Consider the following 20413-nt stretch of genomic DNA (forward strand, 5'->3'; position numbering starts at 1 on the left):
CTGTATTAATAAGTATGTCAAGATTTATCAAATTGTATACTCCCCCCTCCCCCCTATTTCTTTATTCTTCATAAACTTTAAACCCCAAAAAGGCAGGGATCAGCCTTATTGGCTCTTTTTTTTTTTAAATTTTATTGTAAGAAAATAACATGAAATCTACTATCAACAAAATTTGAAAGGTACAATCCAGTACTATTAACTATAGGCACAATGTTGTACAACAGATCTCTAGATCTTGCATATTTGAAACTTTATGCCTATTGATTAGCAATTTCTCATTCTCTTTCCTTCCCTCAGCCCCTGGTAACCACCATTTTACTCTGATTCTAAGAGTTTGTCTATTTTATTAATAGATACCTCATAGAATTCTGCATGGAATCATGCAGTATTTGTCCTTCTGTGACTGGCTCATTTCACTTATCATAATGTCTTCAAAGTTCATCCATGTTGTTGCATATTGCAGGATTTCCTTTTCTAAGACTGAATAATATTTCAGTGTGTGTGTGTGTGTGTGTGTGTATGCACATTTTCTTTATCCATTCATCCATCGATGGACATTTAGGTTATTTCCACATCTTGGCTATTGTTAAGAACAAATGGTACAATGAATGTGGGGGTTCATACACTTTGAGATCCTGATTTCAATTCTTTTGGATAAATACCCAGAAGTGGAATTGCTAAATCATGTGATAGTTCTATTTTTAATTTTTTGACTGTTTACTTGATAATAAGCATCCTAACAGGTATGAGGTGATCTCATTGTAGTTAAAAAAAAAAAAAAAATATATATATATATATATATATATATATATATATATATATATATATATAGGTTATTAAGTATGAAATGTCCCATTTCCTTAAGTACTAAATTTGATACTTTGCTATCTCTTGACATTTTATTTTGACAGTTATTTTATTTTTATTGTGAAGGTACATCCTCGGTCTTTTGAACGCATGTTTTGGCTTGTGATTATCTGTCAAAAAAAATTTTTAGAGCAATTTTTGTGAAACCATGGATAAGTCAAAAATTCATGTTATTTTTAATATGAGTTCTTTCATGGAACCAATACAGCAAAGACAGTTCAAAACATCAATGAAGTGTGTGGGAAGGATGTGGCTAATGAATGCACAGTATGTTAATGGTTTGAGAAGTTCCATTCTGGTGATGTTAATCTTCAAAATAAGCCACATGGGCAACCTCAGATCAAGGTGGATAATGATGAGCTGAAAGCTGTAATGGAAGCGAATCCATCTCAATCTACAGCAGAATTAGCAGCAAGTTTTCACATTACTATTCCAATAATATTGAACTATTTAAAACAAATCTGCAACGTAAAGAGCTGGATAGATGTGTTCCACATGAATTAAATGAGCATCAGCAGAGAAATCATCTCAAAGCCTCCCTTTCTTTGTTGTCACGACATAAAAGCAAACCATTTCTACACCATATTGTTACTTGTGATGAAAAATGGATTCTTCTTGACAATCTCAAGCATTCGGCACAATGGTTAGATAAAGATGAAGTGCTGAAACACAGTCCAAAACCAAATATTCTTCAGAAAAAGCTAATGGTGTCTGACCTGCACCTAAATGTTTATAGCAGCACAATTCACAATTGCAAAGATGTGGAAACAACCCAAGTGCCCATTAATACATGAGTGGATTAATAAAATGTGGTATATGTATACCATGGAGTACTACTCAGCCATAAAAAATGGTGAACTAATACCTCTTGTATTAACCTGGATGGAACTGGAGACCATTCTTCTAAGTGAAGTATTACAGGAGTGGAAAAACAAACACCACATGTACTGACCATTAAATTGGAACTAACTGAATAATACTTATGTACACATATGGAAATAAAACTTATTAGAAATCAAGCAGGTAGGAAGGGGCAGGAGGGGATGAGTAAATTCACACCTAATGGGTACAAGGCACACTATTTGGGTGATGGCCACCCTTATAACTTTGACTTAAACTGTACAAAAACAATTTATGTAACCAAAATGTTTGTATCCCCATAATACTCTGAAATTAAAAAACAACAACAAAAAAGCTAATAGTGTGTGTTTGGTGGTCCAGTGCTGGTATTATCTGCTACAGCTTCATGAAATGGTCAATCAATTACAGCAGATGTCTACTACAACCAGTTGGATGAAATGATGAGGATGCTTGCAATGAAGCAGCCGAGATTGGTCAACAGAGACAGGCCAATCCTTATAAGACAACACTTGACCACATGTTGCACAAACAATGCTGCTCAAACTACAGAAGCTGGACTTGGAAACTGTCATCCTCTGTATTCACCAGACCTTGCACCAACTGACTGTTACTTCCTCCAGGCTTTGGACCACTTCTTGCAAGGAAAAATATTCAGTTCTTGACAAGCTCTGGAAAACACCTTTTATGATTTCATAGCCACTCACTCTCCAGGCTTCTTCACTGCTGGCCTAAACAAGCTACCATGAAGATGGAAAAACAGTGTTGATAGTTTAGGCGCACACTTTGATAAATTGTACTGCTTCTTGTTTGAGATATAATAAACTACACTTTGATTTGAAATCAGACATTGCATATTTCATGACCTAATAGTATACTTTAAAATTGTACAGGTGTAGTATAATGGTTATAAATAAAACTGTAAAAACTAAATATATATATTATATATTTACATATATAATATATATATGTGTAAACCTTTTCAGGCACTGGTTACTGGGAGGATTCTAAAAACACCACCAGAGAAATAAATATCTCTAAAAAATGTTCCTTTACCTTAATATATGAAAGAGTACTGATGAATAATACTTGAAAATAAGTATTAGGAGCACAATATTTTTAGAAAGGACAAAAATAGCACTGATCAATAACACTAGGTTGTATTTCTTTTTGTTTGCTTTGTTTTGAGCATATATACTTTATTGCCAGTACTAATACCCCTAAATCTTTGGTCTCCCTATTATTGTGTACATTTCTTATGAAATATAAATTGCTAATGCCAAGATCTGTGTAAGTAAATTAGATTCTCTCTTGATTAAATATATTTCCAGCCAGGCACAGTGGCACCCGCCTACAGTCCCAGCTACTCAGGAGGCATCAGACAGGAGGATCGCTTGAGCCCAGGAGTTTGAGGCTATAGTGCGCTGTGTTCATGCCTGTGAATGGCCACTGCACTCCAGCCAGGGCAACATAGTGAGACTCTGTCTCTAAAAAATAAATAAATAAATATATTTTGTCAAGTCCAACTACCTCTTTTTGAAAACCAAATTTTGTGAATTTGTTTTAGGTAAGGTTGAATTTAGCTGAAGTAATATTACAATGAAACAATAATCCCTAGTTATCACTAATTCTTGTCAGAACTCAGGATGCTTAAATTAACACACATTATAAATTTTAAAATGCCAAACATTTAAAATTCTATTAAACCACTTGGTTTTAGGTAACAAAGTTAATTCCAGTTTGAATTTAAAAGGTATACTGTTCAATAAGATGGAAGTATCGTTGTGCAATCTCATTTGTTAACATAAAATTTCAGTGAAGTAGATTAAAGCTGAGTTGCCCAAAGTGACATAGAAAGCCTACTGGAAGTGCATTTATTTGGTCTATTCTGTCTCCAGGAACTTTTCCCAATAAGCTCAGTAATTTTTTTCTACTGAATTATTGTTATACTTTTTCGTGCCAATCAATTAAAAAGAATTCATGCATTTATGCACTGTTTTGTACCAATCCTTGACCTAAAGAATAAGACTCTTCTGACCCTCAAAAGCTGAAAATTTAGTATATAAAGTAATAATTCCAGTATGGTGTAATCGGTGCTTTAATATAGGCATGTACAAGGTATAATGTTAGCACAAAGGACTTTTCCTCAATGAACTTTCCAGAAGTCAAAGGAAGAAGGTGGTGTGACTAGAGTCTGGAGTAACTGGTGTAGAGGGAATTTGGGGAGAAAAATCAGGACAGGGGTTTGGCCCAGATCATAACAGCTGTTTAAAACAGCAATGAGGGCTGGGCGCGGTGGCTCACACCTGTAATCCTAGCACTCTGGGAGGCCAAGGCGAGTGGATCGCTCGAGGTCAGGAGTTTGAGACCAGCCTGAGCAAGAGCCAGATCCCGTCTCTGCTAAAAATAGAAAGAAATTATCTGGCCAACTAAAAATATATAAAAAAAAAAATTAGCCAGGCATGGTGGTGCATTCCTGTAGTCCCAGCTACTCTACTCAGGAGGCTGAGGCAGTAGGATCGCTTATGCACAGGAGTTTGAGGTTGCTGTGAGCTAGGCTGATGCCACGGCACTCACTCTAGCCCAGGCAACAAAGCGAGCCTCTGTCTCAAAAAAAAAAAAAAAAAAAAAAGACAGCAACGGGAAGCCACTAAAGAATTTTTAAAGAAAGAGGGTTTGTATACTTATTTAAGAATCTCTCAGTATAAGTTTCATGAAGGTGAGACTGTCTTTTTGATGGTCACAGTCCCAGTGCCTGATACAGAGTAACACTCTATTCATTAAATGAAAGAAAAACTGGGGAGATTTGCATTTCTGAAAGATCACTGACAGCACTGTGAATTGGACATACTGAGAGTGGAATCAAAAGACCAATTTAGAGACTCTTGGACTGGACTACACCAGACACCAAGAGGGTGTGAACTAAGTAGTAGCACTGAAGACAGAGGAGAGAGTTAGGAGTGGATACACAGCATTTGAGGACTGGTTGGACTAAGGAGTGAGGTGGAAGAATTGTGGGAAAGGAATAAAAATGATTCCCAGATACTTGGTATTATGGTTTGAATGTTTGTCTCCATGCAAAATTCATATGTTGAAATATAATCAATATAATCCCAATGTGTTGGTATTAAGAGGTAGGGCCTTTGGGAGGTGAATGGGATTAGTCCCCTTATCAGAGGCCTGGGGCAAATCATTTGCTCCTTTTCCCCCTACCATCAGGTGAGGACACAAAGTAGGTGCCATCTATAAGGAAGGCCCTCACCAGCCACTAAATCTGCTGGAGCCCTGATCTTGGACTTCCAAGCCTCCAGAACTGTGAGAAACAAACTTCTGTTTATACATTACCCAGTCCAGGGTATTTTGTTATGGCACCCCAAATGGACTAAGACACCTGGCTTTAGTAATTCATTCAAAAGACATCAACTACAACTGAAAAAAAAGGACAAAAAGTGGTTTGGCCGGGCACAGTGGCTCACACCTGTAATCCAAGCACTCTGGGAGGCCAACCATGTGTGGGAGAACCACTTGAGGTCAGGAGTTTGAGACCAGCCTGAGCAAGAGTGAGACCCCCGTCTCTACTAAAAAATTTTTAAAAATTAGCCAGGCATGGTGGCATGCTCCTGTAATTCCTGCTACTCAGGAGGCTGAGGCAGGAGGATGGCTTGAGCCCAGGAGTTTGAGGTTGCAGTGAGCTATGATGATGCCACTGTACTCTAGCCAGGGTGACAGAACGAGACTCTGTCTCAAAAAAAAAAAAAAAAACCAGAAAGAAAAGAAAAAGTGGTTTGCAATTTTTTCCACTTCGTGAGACTATGATTTATTTCCCTTAAAAGCATGGACTTTCCCCAATACAGAACTGGGAACTGTGTACACAGAGATGTTGATAAATGGCAATTGAATCCACCCAGGCCTCATTGGTAGTCTCTATTCTCCTGCCTCTCATTGCCCCTTCTGCTTCTCTGAACTGGTCTCCTTAACACCACCATTGCATGGACTCTTATAAATCCTTATGTTGCTGACTTCTTAGCAGCAACTGACACTGATTGCTCCTTGAAACCCTGCCTCCCCAGGGCTTCCACAATACTAAGCTCTCCTGCTTTTCCTCCCTCCTCCTTGGCTATTGCTCCTCTCCCATCAGGGCTAAGCTCTGGATCCTCAATCTCTCTCTTTTCCCTCAGATTATTTTATTCATTCTTGTGGTTTTAGTTACCTCTTGATGCCAAGAACTCCCCATTCTACAGCTCAAACCAGCCTCCTGAACCCCAGAGCCGATATCCAACCAGTACTCACCATAATTACCTAAATGTCTCACAGGTATTTCAAATTCACTATCTCCAAAATGTAAACTCTGTGTTGTCTTCTCTTCCCAAGACCTTGTTCCTCCTCCAGTGTTTTTGATCCCAGTGAATATGGCTCCTGTCACAGTGGCTGCCTAGGTCAGAAACCCAGGAGTCATCCCTACCACTTCTGTCTCCCTCATTCCCAAATCCCTCGCCAAGTTCTGTTGAGTCTCTCTGCTTACTAATTCTCTCTCAAAATGGTCTCCTCCACAGCTAGAGTGAGCTTTCTAAAATGCAAATCTGACCATGTCTCTTCTTTTAAAATCTTTATATAGCTCCCCACTGCCTTTATAAAGTACATCTTAATCTGATTTTAAGGTGCAAGATCTGCACCTACCCTTCTCTTTAAGCCTCATCTGATCCTTACTACCTCCCCTCCCTCCCACTTTACTGGACATTCACTTCCCCAGCTGATACTTGATCTTTAGGGACAGAACACCTACACTAGTAACAAGCGGCCTGGATTTGAATCTCGGCAAGACAACTTACTATCTAATGTTAAGCATTGTGCTGTTCTTAACTTCTCTGTGCCTCATGCGTATGATAGGAATAATAAAACCTACGTCAAAGGTTGCTGTATTAAATTCGTTACTATATGCAAAGCACTTACAGGGCTGCCTAGCCCATAGTAAAACATATAAATATTAACTATCATTTTTACACAAGTGCTAGGTTTTGGGGGAATGCAATGACGCCTTTTTCTTACCGAGGATTTCAGCGGCGGAGGAAGAGGAGGAGGAAGATATTAAGTAATTATATACGCAGATATGGTAAGTAGAAAATACAAAGTAATGTGGAAAATAAAAAGAACATACAACTCGGGTGGGTGGTCCAGACCCCCTGGAGACCTAAGAACCCATAGAAATGGGTGCGAAGCATAGAAGATCCTCCAGGCGGCAGGAGGCGCTGCAGGACTCTCCAGACAGCCGCATGACAAGACAGGAGAACGCGCTACCAAGGTCACGTGTCCCCGCATTTACCACCCTGGCGTTCACGCCCTCTTCCCTCCACGTGACTCGCATCCTCGGGGGTGATTGGCCTGCGCGAGGCACGTGGGCAGAGCAGGCCCGGGGCGGGGCGGGGTGGGCGGAGGAGTGGGTCCGGGGGGCGGAGCTGGGGGGTGGTTCGGCGCGGGGGCCGTTGGCTCCAGACAAATAAACATGGAGTCCATCTTTCATGAGAAAGTGAGTGTTCGCGTTCGGTGGGGAGCTGTCCGCGGCGCGGTGGCGGGCGTAGGGTGCAGCATCACGGCCTCGCGGAGGGCCGGGTGGGGCCCCAGTCGTCCTTATCCCAACCTCGCAGGGGAGGGGCGACGCTCGAGGCTCCTGCTTCCTCGGCCCGGAGAAGGGAGCTTCACCCACGCCCACACCGCATCCCCAGCTACAGAGGCTCCTGCCCGGAGAGCCAGGAGTGGATATAGGCAGGGTCGGGGGCGTCTCGGGACACGGGGGTGGGTGGCTCCGAGTGGGTTAACTTTTGCCTTTCTCCGCCACTTTCCGTAGCCTTTTCGGGGGAGTCTTTCTCCCTAGGGTCTGGCTAGAGTCATCTCTGGGACACCTCTCTCTACCCTTCCTTCCCAGTTCCACTCTACTTCCGCAGTCACACCCTGGCAGAATTAAATTTTCCTTCTCTGGGCTCGTCAATTCCACATTGGAAGCTCTCATGCCTTTAGATATTTAGGATCTTGTTCATGTCCTTCCCCTGCGCTAGATTTGCGAGGCTCTAGAGGGCAGGGACCTTGGCTCACCCATTGTAGGGCCTGACACTTAGGAAGTGTAGTAGGAAACCCCGTGCGCCCCTAAGCAAGGAAATCGTCACAAGAGTTTTTATTACGGAATGTTTGGGTTTGTTTTGTTTTGGTAATACCCATCTTTCCGGAGCAAGAGGCCAGCTTTGTTTTTAGGTATTAGGGGTCTGCTGGAATAATTTTGTTGTAGTCTGCCTGGCCTGTTGTGACTTTAATTCTTCAATGACTGCGCACTTGGAGATACTGTTTGTGGTATGTGGAGAAACTCGTCTTTTCCCACGTACAGATATCAAGCCGTTTGGGTGTGAGTGAAACCTTCCTCAGGACACTTTTGGCACATGACATCTTGTTTCATAATAGTTTCATGTCTGGAAATGGTTGCTGGTAAGGATATTATATAGTAGGCAGGCGCAGAGGGTTTTTGTTTTATTAAATACTTGTGAATGATCGTTTATCCCAGACATTTAAAAATTCACACACACATAAAGCAGTCAAAGAGAAAAGAAGCATGGTATAAGTCTGTGGTATGAATCTAAACAAATTGTTAGATGCAGTGTTTTTCTTTATAGAAAACAGAAGCTTTTGGAACTGGAATAGACCGAATTTACAGTGGAGGAAGCACTCTTTAGTTATCACTAATCTTTTGACTTGATTGACATGATTTATGAATCATGGACAAGAGAGATTTAGTTGCTCGGCTAAAGAGATTGGGTGAAAAATACACATGTACATATTTTTGTTACTAATTTTCAAAGGCTTTGGTGTAGGACCATGTTTCAACGTGGAAGACTTTAAACACTTGCCACATTACTTTATGAGAATTATACAGTGTAGTTTTAGCAGTATTGATTGTTACCCAGTTTGGATAGATTTTGAAAGTAATTCTTCAACCATGGTATCAAAAGAAGCTGGTCACTAGCCTAATGAATACTTACCTGAAAGAAGTCACTCCCAATTATCAGCATGTGTATAGGCTTAAAGATACTTCAGGAATATGCTTACCATTATCGACTTATAAGAACATAGCAAATGAACTTTTAATAAATTAAAGTTCTTTGAGCATATTTCAAGACTATGCACCTATAATTGGGCCTGTTGCTAATCTCCTATATAGTCCATTCTCGGAATGTTTGTGCTTAATATTGCCATTTACCAGCATGCTCCCTTACTCTCCACAACATGCCTTTAACCCTTGCTAGGTCCTGGGTTTGGAGAGCCAGAGAACCAATTTTGTCCCTAAAGAAGCTATGTAAGTAGGGAGATCTGCCTACAAAGGGCCTTGCAACCACTTCCTCTTGGATCATTCGTTTCCCCATTTTAGAGTTGTCACTTTGAGTACCCTTTATTAAGTTAGAATGTGAAAACAGTGTTTCACTGATATATCTTCAATGCCTGAGGTGATACCTGGCACAAAGTAAGTACTCAATAAATATTTGAATGGATCAACAGAGTTCCTTGATTGTCTGAGATGTATATGGAGCTGTTTATCTGAAGTAAACAACTTTTCTGTAAATATTTTAAGGCTTTGCAGGCCATACATACTCTATCACATATTCTTGTTTGTGTGCATATGTTTTCCCCAGCCATCTAAAAATGTAAAACCTATTAGCTATCGGGGCAGGTTGAATTTGGTTCAAAGACTAGAGTTTGCTCCTAACTTAAACCCTAATATTAAATGACACCAACTGCTGACTTTTTGTTGTTGTTGTTGTTTGTTTTAGTTCTGGTGCCTGATTTCTGTCATTTTGGTTATCACTTCTATTGCTGACTGCTTTTGGTGCAGTCACTGTGCCATTTGTATTAATACTTTTAATGTAATGTGAACTGGGAAAGATAACCAGACTTGTTGGGGTTATAGTTAAAATTAGTGAAAAGATTCAGAAGATGCTGAGCATTGTCTTTGTGACATTTGTTACTCCCTTTTGTGATTGCTGGCTCTTAGCCATCTTTAGTATATTTAAGGTTTAGGAAAAGCCAAATTCCAAATAAATGACTTTAGGAAGTGGTAACAAACAGCACAGACTTTGAAACCTCTGCCTGGGACTGAATCCTTGCTCTGCCATTTACTACTTGTATGATCCTTACTACTTAATAGCTCTGTGCTCCATTTTCCTCCTGTATAGTGTGAGGATAATATCGTGACTTAACCTCAGAATTCTGAGTGCTTAGAATGCTCTCCGGCAGATAGTGTTATGGAAGTGTTGGCCATTGCCATTTCTCATATGCTTGTGTCTGCTGAACTTCATAAAAAGGGGTGGGAGAGCTTAAGAGGAGAGGAAGTGTTGCTGGATGGATTGTGTGTCCCTGGTTAGCCCATTTCTGAGAGCACCCTTACATTTATACCTGGTTTCTATTGTAGTTAATAGTGTCTTTGGGAATTTGAACTATAATAGTTTCCGGTTGGTCCTGAAGACTTGGGTGGTAGTGGGGGGAATGGTTTGGTTGTAGTTCCCTTTTGTGGTTTTATAAAATATCTTGGTAGAACTGCAGTTTGCTCATCGTATAGCCCAACACGATGAAGTCTGGATCTGAAATCATGGAATTTTGATACCGCTGAACTTTGATTATAGCAAAGTGATCTTCTGTTCTGCTTTGGTTAAAGCTTGATGAGAAAGAGGTGGCTGAGGCCGGGCGAGGTGGCTCATGCCTGTAATCTTAGCACTCTGGGATGCTGAGGCAGGATGATCACTTGAGGTCAGGAGTTCAAGACCAGCCTGAGCAAGAGTGAGACCCTGCCTGTACTAAAAAACAAAAATAGAAAAAATTAGCCAGTGTGCACCTGTAGTCCCAGCTACTCAGGAAGCTAAGGCAGGAGGATCACTTGAGCCCAGGAGTTTGAGGTTGCTGTGAGCTACCCTACCCTGGGCACTCTGCCCTCAGCAACAGAGTAAGACTCTGTTTCAAAAAAAAAAAAAAAAAGGTGGCTGGGGATAATTCTGGGTAGGGATGGGGCAGGAAAATGCATACTCTTAGGTGGGGGTCATTGTACAATTTTATTGGTCCCTGTATAATTTGATCCATCTTGTGACTTAAGTGGTTTTTACATTTGGACTGAACAGTTTGTTCTTTCCTTCCATTAAATCATATTAGAAGGACAAAACTTGATGCTTCCTATAGCAATATGGTTTTACTTGGACAAGGTTTGATTTCAAGTGTTTATTTTTCATAATTTAAAGCTAATTTTGTGGAGAGAAATTTGTATGAAATATTTTGATGTCACTGTTTCTATAATATGATACTAAGTATGGTGACCATAGTTTGCGAACCCCAAACTGAGGCATGTAGCCTGACAGCAGGACAGAAAATTTATGTGAGGATGGTTGTGAGAAAATCCAATGTCAGGTCACCATATTGGAAACTGTTGATATGTGGGAATAGCTGTATCTTAGTAGATGCTTTTTTCCTGTTGTTTAGATTGTTTTTATTAAGTACAACACATAGAGGAGCACACAAATCATAAGAGTACAGCTCAGTGCAGGTGCAGCGGTGCACACCTGTAGTTCCAGCTACTTGAGAGTCCAAGGCAGAAGGATTGCTTGAACCCAGCAGTTCTAGGCCAGCCCTGGCAACATTGTAAGACCCAGTCTCTTAAAAATATAAAATAAATAAATTACTTTAAAAAAAGAGTACAGCTCGATGAATTCTCACAAAGTGAATACACATGTAAACAACACTGAGATCAAGTTACAGAAGATTGACCTGCATACTATAAGCCCGCTTTAGGCCTTCCTCCAGGTGCTAACTTTCCACCCCCATTCCTACCGAAGGTAACCACCATCCTGAATTCTGACATCATAGATTAGTTTTCCTGTTTTTGAACTTCTGTGAGTAGACCCATAAAGTGTATACTCTTTTAAGTCTGTCTTCTTTTGTTTAACATTTTTTAAGAAATTCATCCATATTGATCCAGATAGTTGGAGTTAATTCGTTCTCGTTGTATAGTATTCTTTTGTGATTTCCATTCTATTGTGATCCAGACTATCCAGTTGGCTAGTTTCCAGTTTGGGAGCTATCATAAATAGTGCTTCTATTATATATGTTTATATGAACATTCTTATACATATCTCTTGATGAAGCTATGCTTGCATTTTTGTTGTTTGCATTATGTACATAGTAGTGGAGTGGAATTGCTAGATCACAGGGTATGTATATGTTAAGCTTTGTCTCTAATCCTCTCCAACATTTTAGCCATTCTGAAAAGTTTGTAGTAGTAACACATGGTGATTTTAAATTACATTTGCCTAATGACTAATGAAGTTGAACACCTTTTTGTGTTCTATGTAGCCATTTGGCTATCCTCTTGTGAGGTGCTTGTCTTGCCTATTTTTCTATAGAATATAAGTAGAACATCGATATATCCCTTCAATTCACATTATATTATTCAGTAGGCGTTGCTCTCTGGTAGTAGAAATACAGCAGGAGGAAAAATGTGGAAACAAAAAGTCTCTCACTGTTATGGCTGTGACTTGAGGGATAGTGTTCTCTAGCTCCAAGCTACTAATTTCTTACCAAACTATGCAGATAAACTTTTATCTCAGCCCCTTGTCTCAGACTCAGACTGTCTTCAATGCTGCCTTCCTGTTCTACTATATTCATATACCCTATATCTCTTTCAGCAGCTAAATTTTGTTCCTAGAAAATTGATTCATTAGGAAAAATATCTATCTTGCAAGGTGGTGCTCTTTAGGGTCACTATCTACCATGTGATATAGCTCAGAGTAAATTGCATGATGTCAGATAGGTTGGGTTGAGGAATAGACTTTATCGGGGAAAGAGAGAACTTAGAGGACCAAGGTTAGCTGAAGAAGGAAATGTTCTCCTATCTGTCTTCATCTCACAGAGAGGCAAACCTGGGGTCTGTGTTCACAGGGAGGGATCTCATCCATCTGTGAGTCTACCTTCTTAAAGGGCAGCATGGGAAGGCAACATTGTTGGGGTGAGGAGGGTAACAAGCAGGTTAATCGGTGCCAGGTGGCCTGGATTTGGATTCAGGATGCCAGTTATGTGAGAAAGCCAGCTGTCTAGCACCTGAAGACCCTGGGCCCATGGAAAATTGTACCCACCTCCTGTGAGAAGGAAGCCAATGATCCCATGGGGAGCTGAGCTTGGAAGCAGTCCCTCTTGCTGGCTTGTCCAGGAGTGACTTGTAGGGTTGTTTTGGGACTGTTCTGCTCATTGCACTATACTGTATTACGTTATCTGTAGAGTTTCCTGAAGAGAGAACTTCAGTTCTACAGCTATAAGTCTTAACATGGAACAGAATTTTTCTCACCTGTATCAATTCTTGAGATTTGAAATTCCATGAGCAAGCATTTAGATTGAGTAGAGATTGTCCTGTTAAAAGAATAAATGTTCTAAGACTGGGAACAGTGGCTCAGGCCTGTAATACTAGCACTTTAGGAGGCCAAGATGGGAGGATTGCTTGAGGCCAGGAGTTTGAGACAAGCCTGAGCAAGAATGAGAGCCCATCTCTACAAAAAATAGAAAAATTAGCTGGGTGTGGTAATGCATGCCTGTAGTCCAGCTACCTGGGAGGCTGAGGCAGGAGGATCACTTGAGCCCAGGAGTTTGAGGTTGCGGTGAGCTATGATGAAGCCACTTCACTCTAGCCTAGGCAACAAAGTGACACCTTGTTTTTTTTAAAAAATAAAAAAGAATAAATGTTCTAGGGCTTAAAATTACCTCTCAGCATAAGTAATTTGCTGTGGAATCTTCAAAGAGGTATTTATTTTAGGTACTGAAAATGAGGGAGGCTGAATGTTTTCTATAGTAGTTTTTAGGTAAATAAGATATTTGATATATTTGATAGATGATAATGTTTGTTTAAAATAAATCATTCTTAAATTTTTGATCATATAACTAAGTAATTATAGTTTCATTAATGGTAGAATTGTAAAATACATGTGAACAAATGAAAACACGTGTACCCATGTTAATTATGCTTGTCTAAAACTAAAAAGGTTCAGTTCGACTATGTTAAAAGTTAATGGTTAAAATTTTTAGGGGAAGATACTGTACAAATCTCTTTAATAAATCACATTTGAATTTTTTCTTTTGGAAATATTAGCAAGAAGGCTCCCTTTGTGCTCAACACTGCCTGAATAATCTGTTACAAGGAGAATATTTTAGCCCAGTGGAATTATCTTCAATTGCACATCAGCTAGATGAAGAAGAAAGGATGAGAATGGCAGAAGGAGGAGTTACTAGTGAAGACTATCGCACATTTTTACAGGTACTGCTCTTAAACTCACTAAGTCACATTTTTTAAAAAATTGTGGGTACTATTTTAAAAAGAGTGAGCCATTCTTTCTATAAGGATCTGACTGGTAAATTATGACTCTGCTCTTGACTTTGTAAATGGGAGTGCACAAGATGATATTTTAAATATGCACACTAATGACGGTTTTCATCCTTCTTTCCCCACTGCAACTCCTGCTTCAACTACCTATCAAAATGAATAGCAGCCTTCTGGAAATATGGATGACAGCGGGTTTTTCTCTATTCAGGTGAGTAGGAACCAGCACATACTCAGCGTTGTTTATATAGTCACTGTAATGATGTGACCTTCAGAAGTTCTTCTAATAGATTGTGTCTACAAAAGTATAAAATTGTACTCTAGAGCTGTAGTCCCCAACCCCTGGGCCACAGCCCGGTACTGGTCTGTGGCCTGTTAGGAAACGGGCCTCGTGTCACTGCCTGAGCTCCGCACTCCTCCACTCCTCCACCCACGACAGCCCACTCCCCCACCTGTGGTCCGTGGAAAAATTGTCTTCCATGAAACTTGTCCCTGGTGCCAAAAAGTTGGGGACCGCTGCTCTAGAGTACTAGATTTTTATATAGATGAAAATTACCATCTTCATTTTAGAGAAGGGCTTTTAAAAATTACTTTTTGAGAGATTATTTAATCTATATCTGGGTCCTAATAACATTAATTCTAGTAAGTCACAATATTTCAAATGTACTATCTCTTGGGTAAATTTGATAACATGCAATATCTTGCCACCTTCCATTTAAATCAGCCTACCAGGATTGGATTCTTTTATTATGGTTTGTGGCTTTTGATTTTTTTTTTTTTTAATTATAGCTCTCTTTGAATTCTACAGTTGTGTTATATGTACTTGTGAGATTCTTTTATCTGTGTATCTTTAGTTCTGTTTCTAATGCTGTGAGATGTATTTAGAGTTCTCTCAGAACCTCTCCTGAGGAACCTAGTTCCATAAATATCTTTGTTGATATTTCCCTTTTACTACCCTCCTCTTCCACCAGCATTTCTACCCAGTGCTTCGCTGTGCCACTGTTGACAGGTAATGGCTACTGCAGGGCCAGGACTGGAGGTCAGAGCTGGCGCAGCTCTTGCCGTGTCCTGTTGGTGCTGTGCTGCTCTTGGCGCTGGTTCCCGTTTGCCCACTGCAGTGTGTTCCCATTTTGTCTGTGCTGGTACCTGGTTCACTCGCTGCTTTGTTGGCTACCTTCGAGGGTAGACAGTGAATTTTCAGAAATTTCTCTTTTTTTTCTCAGATAGTTTGAAATAATCAGGTTTGCCTTTTGTTTCTTTTCTACAAATTATAAACCTGTGACCAGAGAAGTCTAAAATATATGAACCTTTCTGTCTAAGTCCCCAGGGAGAACTTATTTTAATAGACATGGGACTATTGACATTGCAGGTAGTGAGTTGAATATAACTTTTCTAAAGCAGCATTCACAGAAGCCAAATTATCAGATGTGTAGTGGACTAGTTTTAAGAACAGTGCTTCTGGATAGCATATACATCTGCATTTTTGAAGCAGTTCTATCTAGGAATTGTGTGGTGCTCTGGAACATCTCAGAAACCTAGTATGAGAAGCACTTTTAATATATATGTGTATGTTACTTATGGATTTAGTGATATATCTGTACATACATACTTTTTTAAGACCATACCCTTCTAGAGAAATTTATACATGAAGTATGATTGTTTACATAACTAACATGGCTGTGCTACTTAAATTTGGAATTGAATGGCTTAGCACATAAAAAGTTGCTATTTTTTTTAACAGGTTATAAGCAATGCCTTGAAAGTTTGGGGTTTAGAACTAATCCTGTTCAACAGCCCAGAGTATCAGAGGCTCAGGATTGATCCTATGTAAGATTTTATTTTGTATTTCCTACATTTCTTTTCCTAAACTTCATTTTTAAAGTTATGCTTTCTTAAAGAAGAGAAATATATTTTGGATACTTTTGTTTTGGTAGTCCTCATTTCTATTTTATTCCCTCAGACTTTCATATTTTACCTTTTTTGTTTTTTAAATGAGACAGGGGCTCACTCTGTTGCCAGGATATGAGGGCAGTGGCATCATCATAGCTCACTGCAAGCTCAAACTTCTGGGCTCCAGTGATCCTTCTGCCCCAGCCTCTTGGGTAGCTCGGACTATAGGTGTGCACCATTACACCTGGCAATTTTTTTTACTTTTTGTAGAGATAAAAATAGGTCTCAAACTCTTGGCCTCAAGCAATCCTCTGGCCTTGACCTCCCAAAGTGCTAGGATTACAGGTGTAAGCCACCATGCCTGGCCCCTGTTTCACTTTTGTGATGTTTATGAGCATCTACCCTCTGAGCCTTCCTGACACCCCAGCGTCTGTGGCATCAGAGCTGACCCTTGAGTGGTATATGAGGCTGTCATTGTGGCACAGCATCACTAGGCTACTGTGGAGGGGCTCATAAAATTGTGTAATTTTTTTAAAAAATCAGTGATACTTAACTGTAAACATAATCTTTAAATTATCACAAATTTTATATAATACTTGCTAGTAGACTAAATGAATATGAACTCAATATTTCAACTTAATATTGTGTATGTATTTTTTTCTAGAAATGAAAGATCATTTATATGCAATTATAAAGAACACTGGTTTACAGTTAGAAAATTAGGAAAACAGGTAATATTTCTATTCCTTCCCTGTCTTTTTTCTCATTCTGCACTCCATTTAAAACTAAAATATAAGGGATTGATGCCTTTGAAAGAGGGAACTGACCAGTGATGTGTGTGTGGCATGGTTTCAATTTTGGTAGGTAGAAATTTGCTATTTTAAAAGATAGTATCAGTTTCTTCTAGATTTATTTGTGACAACCATATACAATTAACTGTATCAAGAAAAATTCTGTATGTAAGACTATGCAAATATGGTTACTTTTAAATGGGTTTTCATCTGATGAATATGTTCTGTCAGTTAATTATTATTAGGTCATTAAATATGAAATGTCTGATTTCGCTTCAAAAATTTCATTTATTATATCTCAAACAAGAAGCAGTACAATTTATCAAAGTGTGCGCCTGAGGTATCAACACTGTTTTGCCATCTTAACGGATGCTTGCTTATGCCAGCAGCGAAATAGCCTGGAGAACGAGTGGTGGTGAAATTCTCAAAGGCGTTTTCCACAACTTGTTGAAAATTGAATATTTTTCCTTGCAAGAAGTGGACCAAAGCCTGCAAGAAGTGGTAGTCGGTGCAAGGTCTGGGTAATATGGTGGATGACAGAGAGTTTCTAAGTCCAGCTTCTGTAGTTTGAGCAACGTTGTGCTACGTGTGGTCAAACATTGCTTTGCAAGAGGATTGGCCTGTATTTATTGACCAATCCTGGCTGCTTGATTGCAAGCATCCTCATCATTTCGTCGAATTGGTTGCAGTAGACATCCGCTGTAATCGATTGACCAGGTTTCATGAAGCTGTAGTGGATAATACCAGTGCTGGACCACCAAACAGACACCGTTAGGTTTTTTTGATGAATATTCAGTTTGGGACGTGTTTTGGCACTTCATCGTTATCCAACCATGAGCCAAACGCTTGCAGTTGTCAAAAAGAATCATTTTTTCATCACACGTAAGAATATGATATAGAAATGGTTTGCCTTTATGTTGTGACAGCAAAGAAAGGCAAGCTTTGAGATGATTTCTCTTCTGATGCTTGTATAATTCATGCAGTCCTCATCTATCCAGCTTCTTTACTTTGCCCATTTGTTTCAAATGGTCCGATATTTTTGGAATATTAATAGTAATGTCAAGCCTTGCTGCTAATTCCCCTGTAAGTTGACATGGATGCGCTTCCACTACAGCTTTCAGCTCATCATTATCTACCTTGGTCTCAGGTCACCCATATGGCTCATTTTCAAGATTAAGATCACCAGAATAGAACTTTTTAAACCGTCAATATACTGTGTGTTCATTAGCCACATTCTTCCCAAACACTTCGTTGATATTTCGAGCTGTCTGCATTGCATTGGTTTCAGAACAGAACTCATATTCAAAAATAACATGAATTTGTTGTTGCCCCGGCTAGAGTGCCATGGCATCAGCCTAGCTCACGGCAACCTTAAAGTCCTGGGCTCAAGCTATCCTCCTGCCTCAGCCTCCTAAGTAGCTGGGACTATAGGCGCTCACCACAACACCTGGCTAATTGTTTCTATTTTTAGTGGAGAAGATGGGGTCTCGTTCTTGCTCAGGCTGGTCTCAAACTCATGGCCTCAAGCAGTCCTCCTGCCTTAGCCTCCCAGAGTGGTAGGATTACAGGCATGGGCCACTGCACCTGGCCATAACACAGATTTTTGACTTATGTATGGTTTCACAAAAATTGCCCTAAAAAATTTTTTTGAAAGATAATCACAAGCCAAAACATGCGTTTGAAAGAATGAGGATGTGCCTTCACAATAATAAAGGAAGTGTGAAAGTGAAATGTCAGAGATATCAACTCTCAAATTTAGTAATTAAGGAAATTGGACATTCCATACTTAATAACCTAATACATTTATTATAGTACTGTCAAAAAGCCTGAAACAGTATCAAGCATGAATAAAAGCATTCAACCATGTTGATTTTTATGTAGCAATTCCCATGATTCCAAAATGCCATGTAATATATATATCTGCATAAAATAACTTCTGTTCTTAGAAAAACATGCAATGTGTTCTGAGCAAGCTTTTTTAAGAAACAGAATCATTTGAAGTCATTTTTATTAGAATTTTGAATGTTTGGAAGAGGGTTATTGAAAATCAGCTAATACAATAAAAAGGAATGAACTATTGGTACAGGTAGCACCATGGATGAATCTCAAAATAATTATGCTGAAAGAAGAAGCCAGACGCAAAATACTACATACTGTGTGGTTCCATTTACATAAAAGTCTAGAAAAATTCGAACTACTCTATAATGACAGAAAGCAGATTGACCAGTGATTGCTTGGAGATGAGGAGGGCTAACAGGATGACAGGGGAGGCCTACAAAGGGGCATAGGAAGCCTGGCAGTGATGAATGTGTTCACTGTCTTGGTTGTAGTGATGGTTTTATAGGTGTACAACAAATGTAAAATGTTTCAAATTATATACCTTAAAAATTAGTTCAGGTTATTGCACGTCAATTATACCTCAATAAAGCTGTTTTAAAAAATAAAAAGCAAAAAAGAAAATGAAGTCAAGAAAGAGTACATTGAATTAAATCAATAAAAGATAATTCAAAAACGAAAACCTTGCTGTTATCTTTTAAGTCAGCCACCTATAAACAGCTTCATCCTAAATGATCATTTCTTAAAGTTCTTCCTGAAGAGCTAAGAACAAGTGAAGAGGTGTGGTGTAAAGACTTACGGTAGAGACCGACACAAGTGGGAACCAGCCCTTGGGAAAAACTGGGGCACTACACTGCCAAGATTATTTAAACTCTGAGTTTTATTTATACCTTTAAGAAATTATGATCCAGTATTATTTACTTTCTGTATAGAGTAAGAACTGGATTTTTAAGGTCTGAAGACTTAGATTCCCGGCGTTCCTTTGTATTGATTTACAAAGGAATGTCTTGCTTATTATTTTGAGAGGTTTTTAAAGTTTTCTTCAAAATTGAGTTTTCATATTTACTACATCATCTTTGACAAATACAGATGTGAAACTTTGATTTATTATCTTTGGTTTTAATTTATATTTTTGTTTAAAATTATATTTTTCATTATAGACTTTCTGTCTGAGATCCCTGTATGATAAAAGAGATGACTGGAAAAATTATCCACAGTGTCAAAATCCAGAAAAAGTAGTTGGTCATGATAATGACAGTAACTTTTGAAACTTTTTGTATCTTGTGGGGTAAATTAGGATTCCTATGAGGTAGTGATAAAAGATGTTATGTGATGGTGGTTTTAGTGACTTTTTAAAAATGAGTTGATAATTATAAATTCTCTTCCTGGAATGTCTGATTTTCTCACAAGTGGAGTTTTTGACCAAAATTATCAGTAGTGAGAAAACTTTATGTAGTTGTCCTTTTTCTTCCACATCAGTATGATAGATGTTACTGGAGTTATGTTGGACTTTGAAAGAGATTTAATTATAGATATTAATAAAGACACTTCAAAGTATGTTTCAAAGTTTCTATTCTTTTGCGAAGATTTAAAGTTCATGGCTTAAAGCAAACTTGTTTTTAAAAAGGCATTTAATACTGATAAATCTAACGTTTAATTTCAGTTTTTTAAATCACGTTATCCAGCTACTTTAAAGAAAACCTCAACCTGGCATATTTCCAGTGTTTAGACAATCTTACTAAGTGTAGATGGGATATATCTATTCTTAACATGTGAAACGTCCTTATTA

General features: G+C 38.9%; 1 protein-coding gene across 1 annotated transcript in view; it reads left to right on the top strand.

Annotated features, from left to right (window-relative positions):
- Positions 1-7179: 7179 nt before the first annotated feature.
- The window catches only part of ATXN3 (ataxin 3), a 30812-nt gene continuing 17578 nt past the window's right edge, over positions 7180-20413 (top strand). Inside the window, 5 exon segments of the mRNA XM_045561951.1 lie at positions 7180-7249; positions 13880-14044; positions 14274-14318; positions 15849-15934; positions 16662-16728. Coding sequence (XP_045417907.1) covers positions 7226-7249; positions 13880-14044; positions 14274-14318; positions 15849-15934; positions 16662-16728 — 387 coding nt within the window. The 5' untranslated portion in view covers positions 7180-7225.

This window comes from Lemur catta, chromosome 1 (assembly GCF_020740605.2).
Source record: "Lemur catta isolate mLemCat1 chromosome 1, mLemCat1.pri, whole genome shotgun sequence".
In the NCBI taxonomy this organism is placed as follows: Eukaryota; Metazoa; Chordata; class Mammalia; order Primates; family Lemuridae; genus Lemur; species Lemur catta.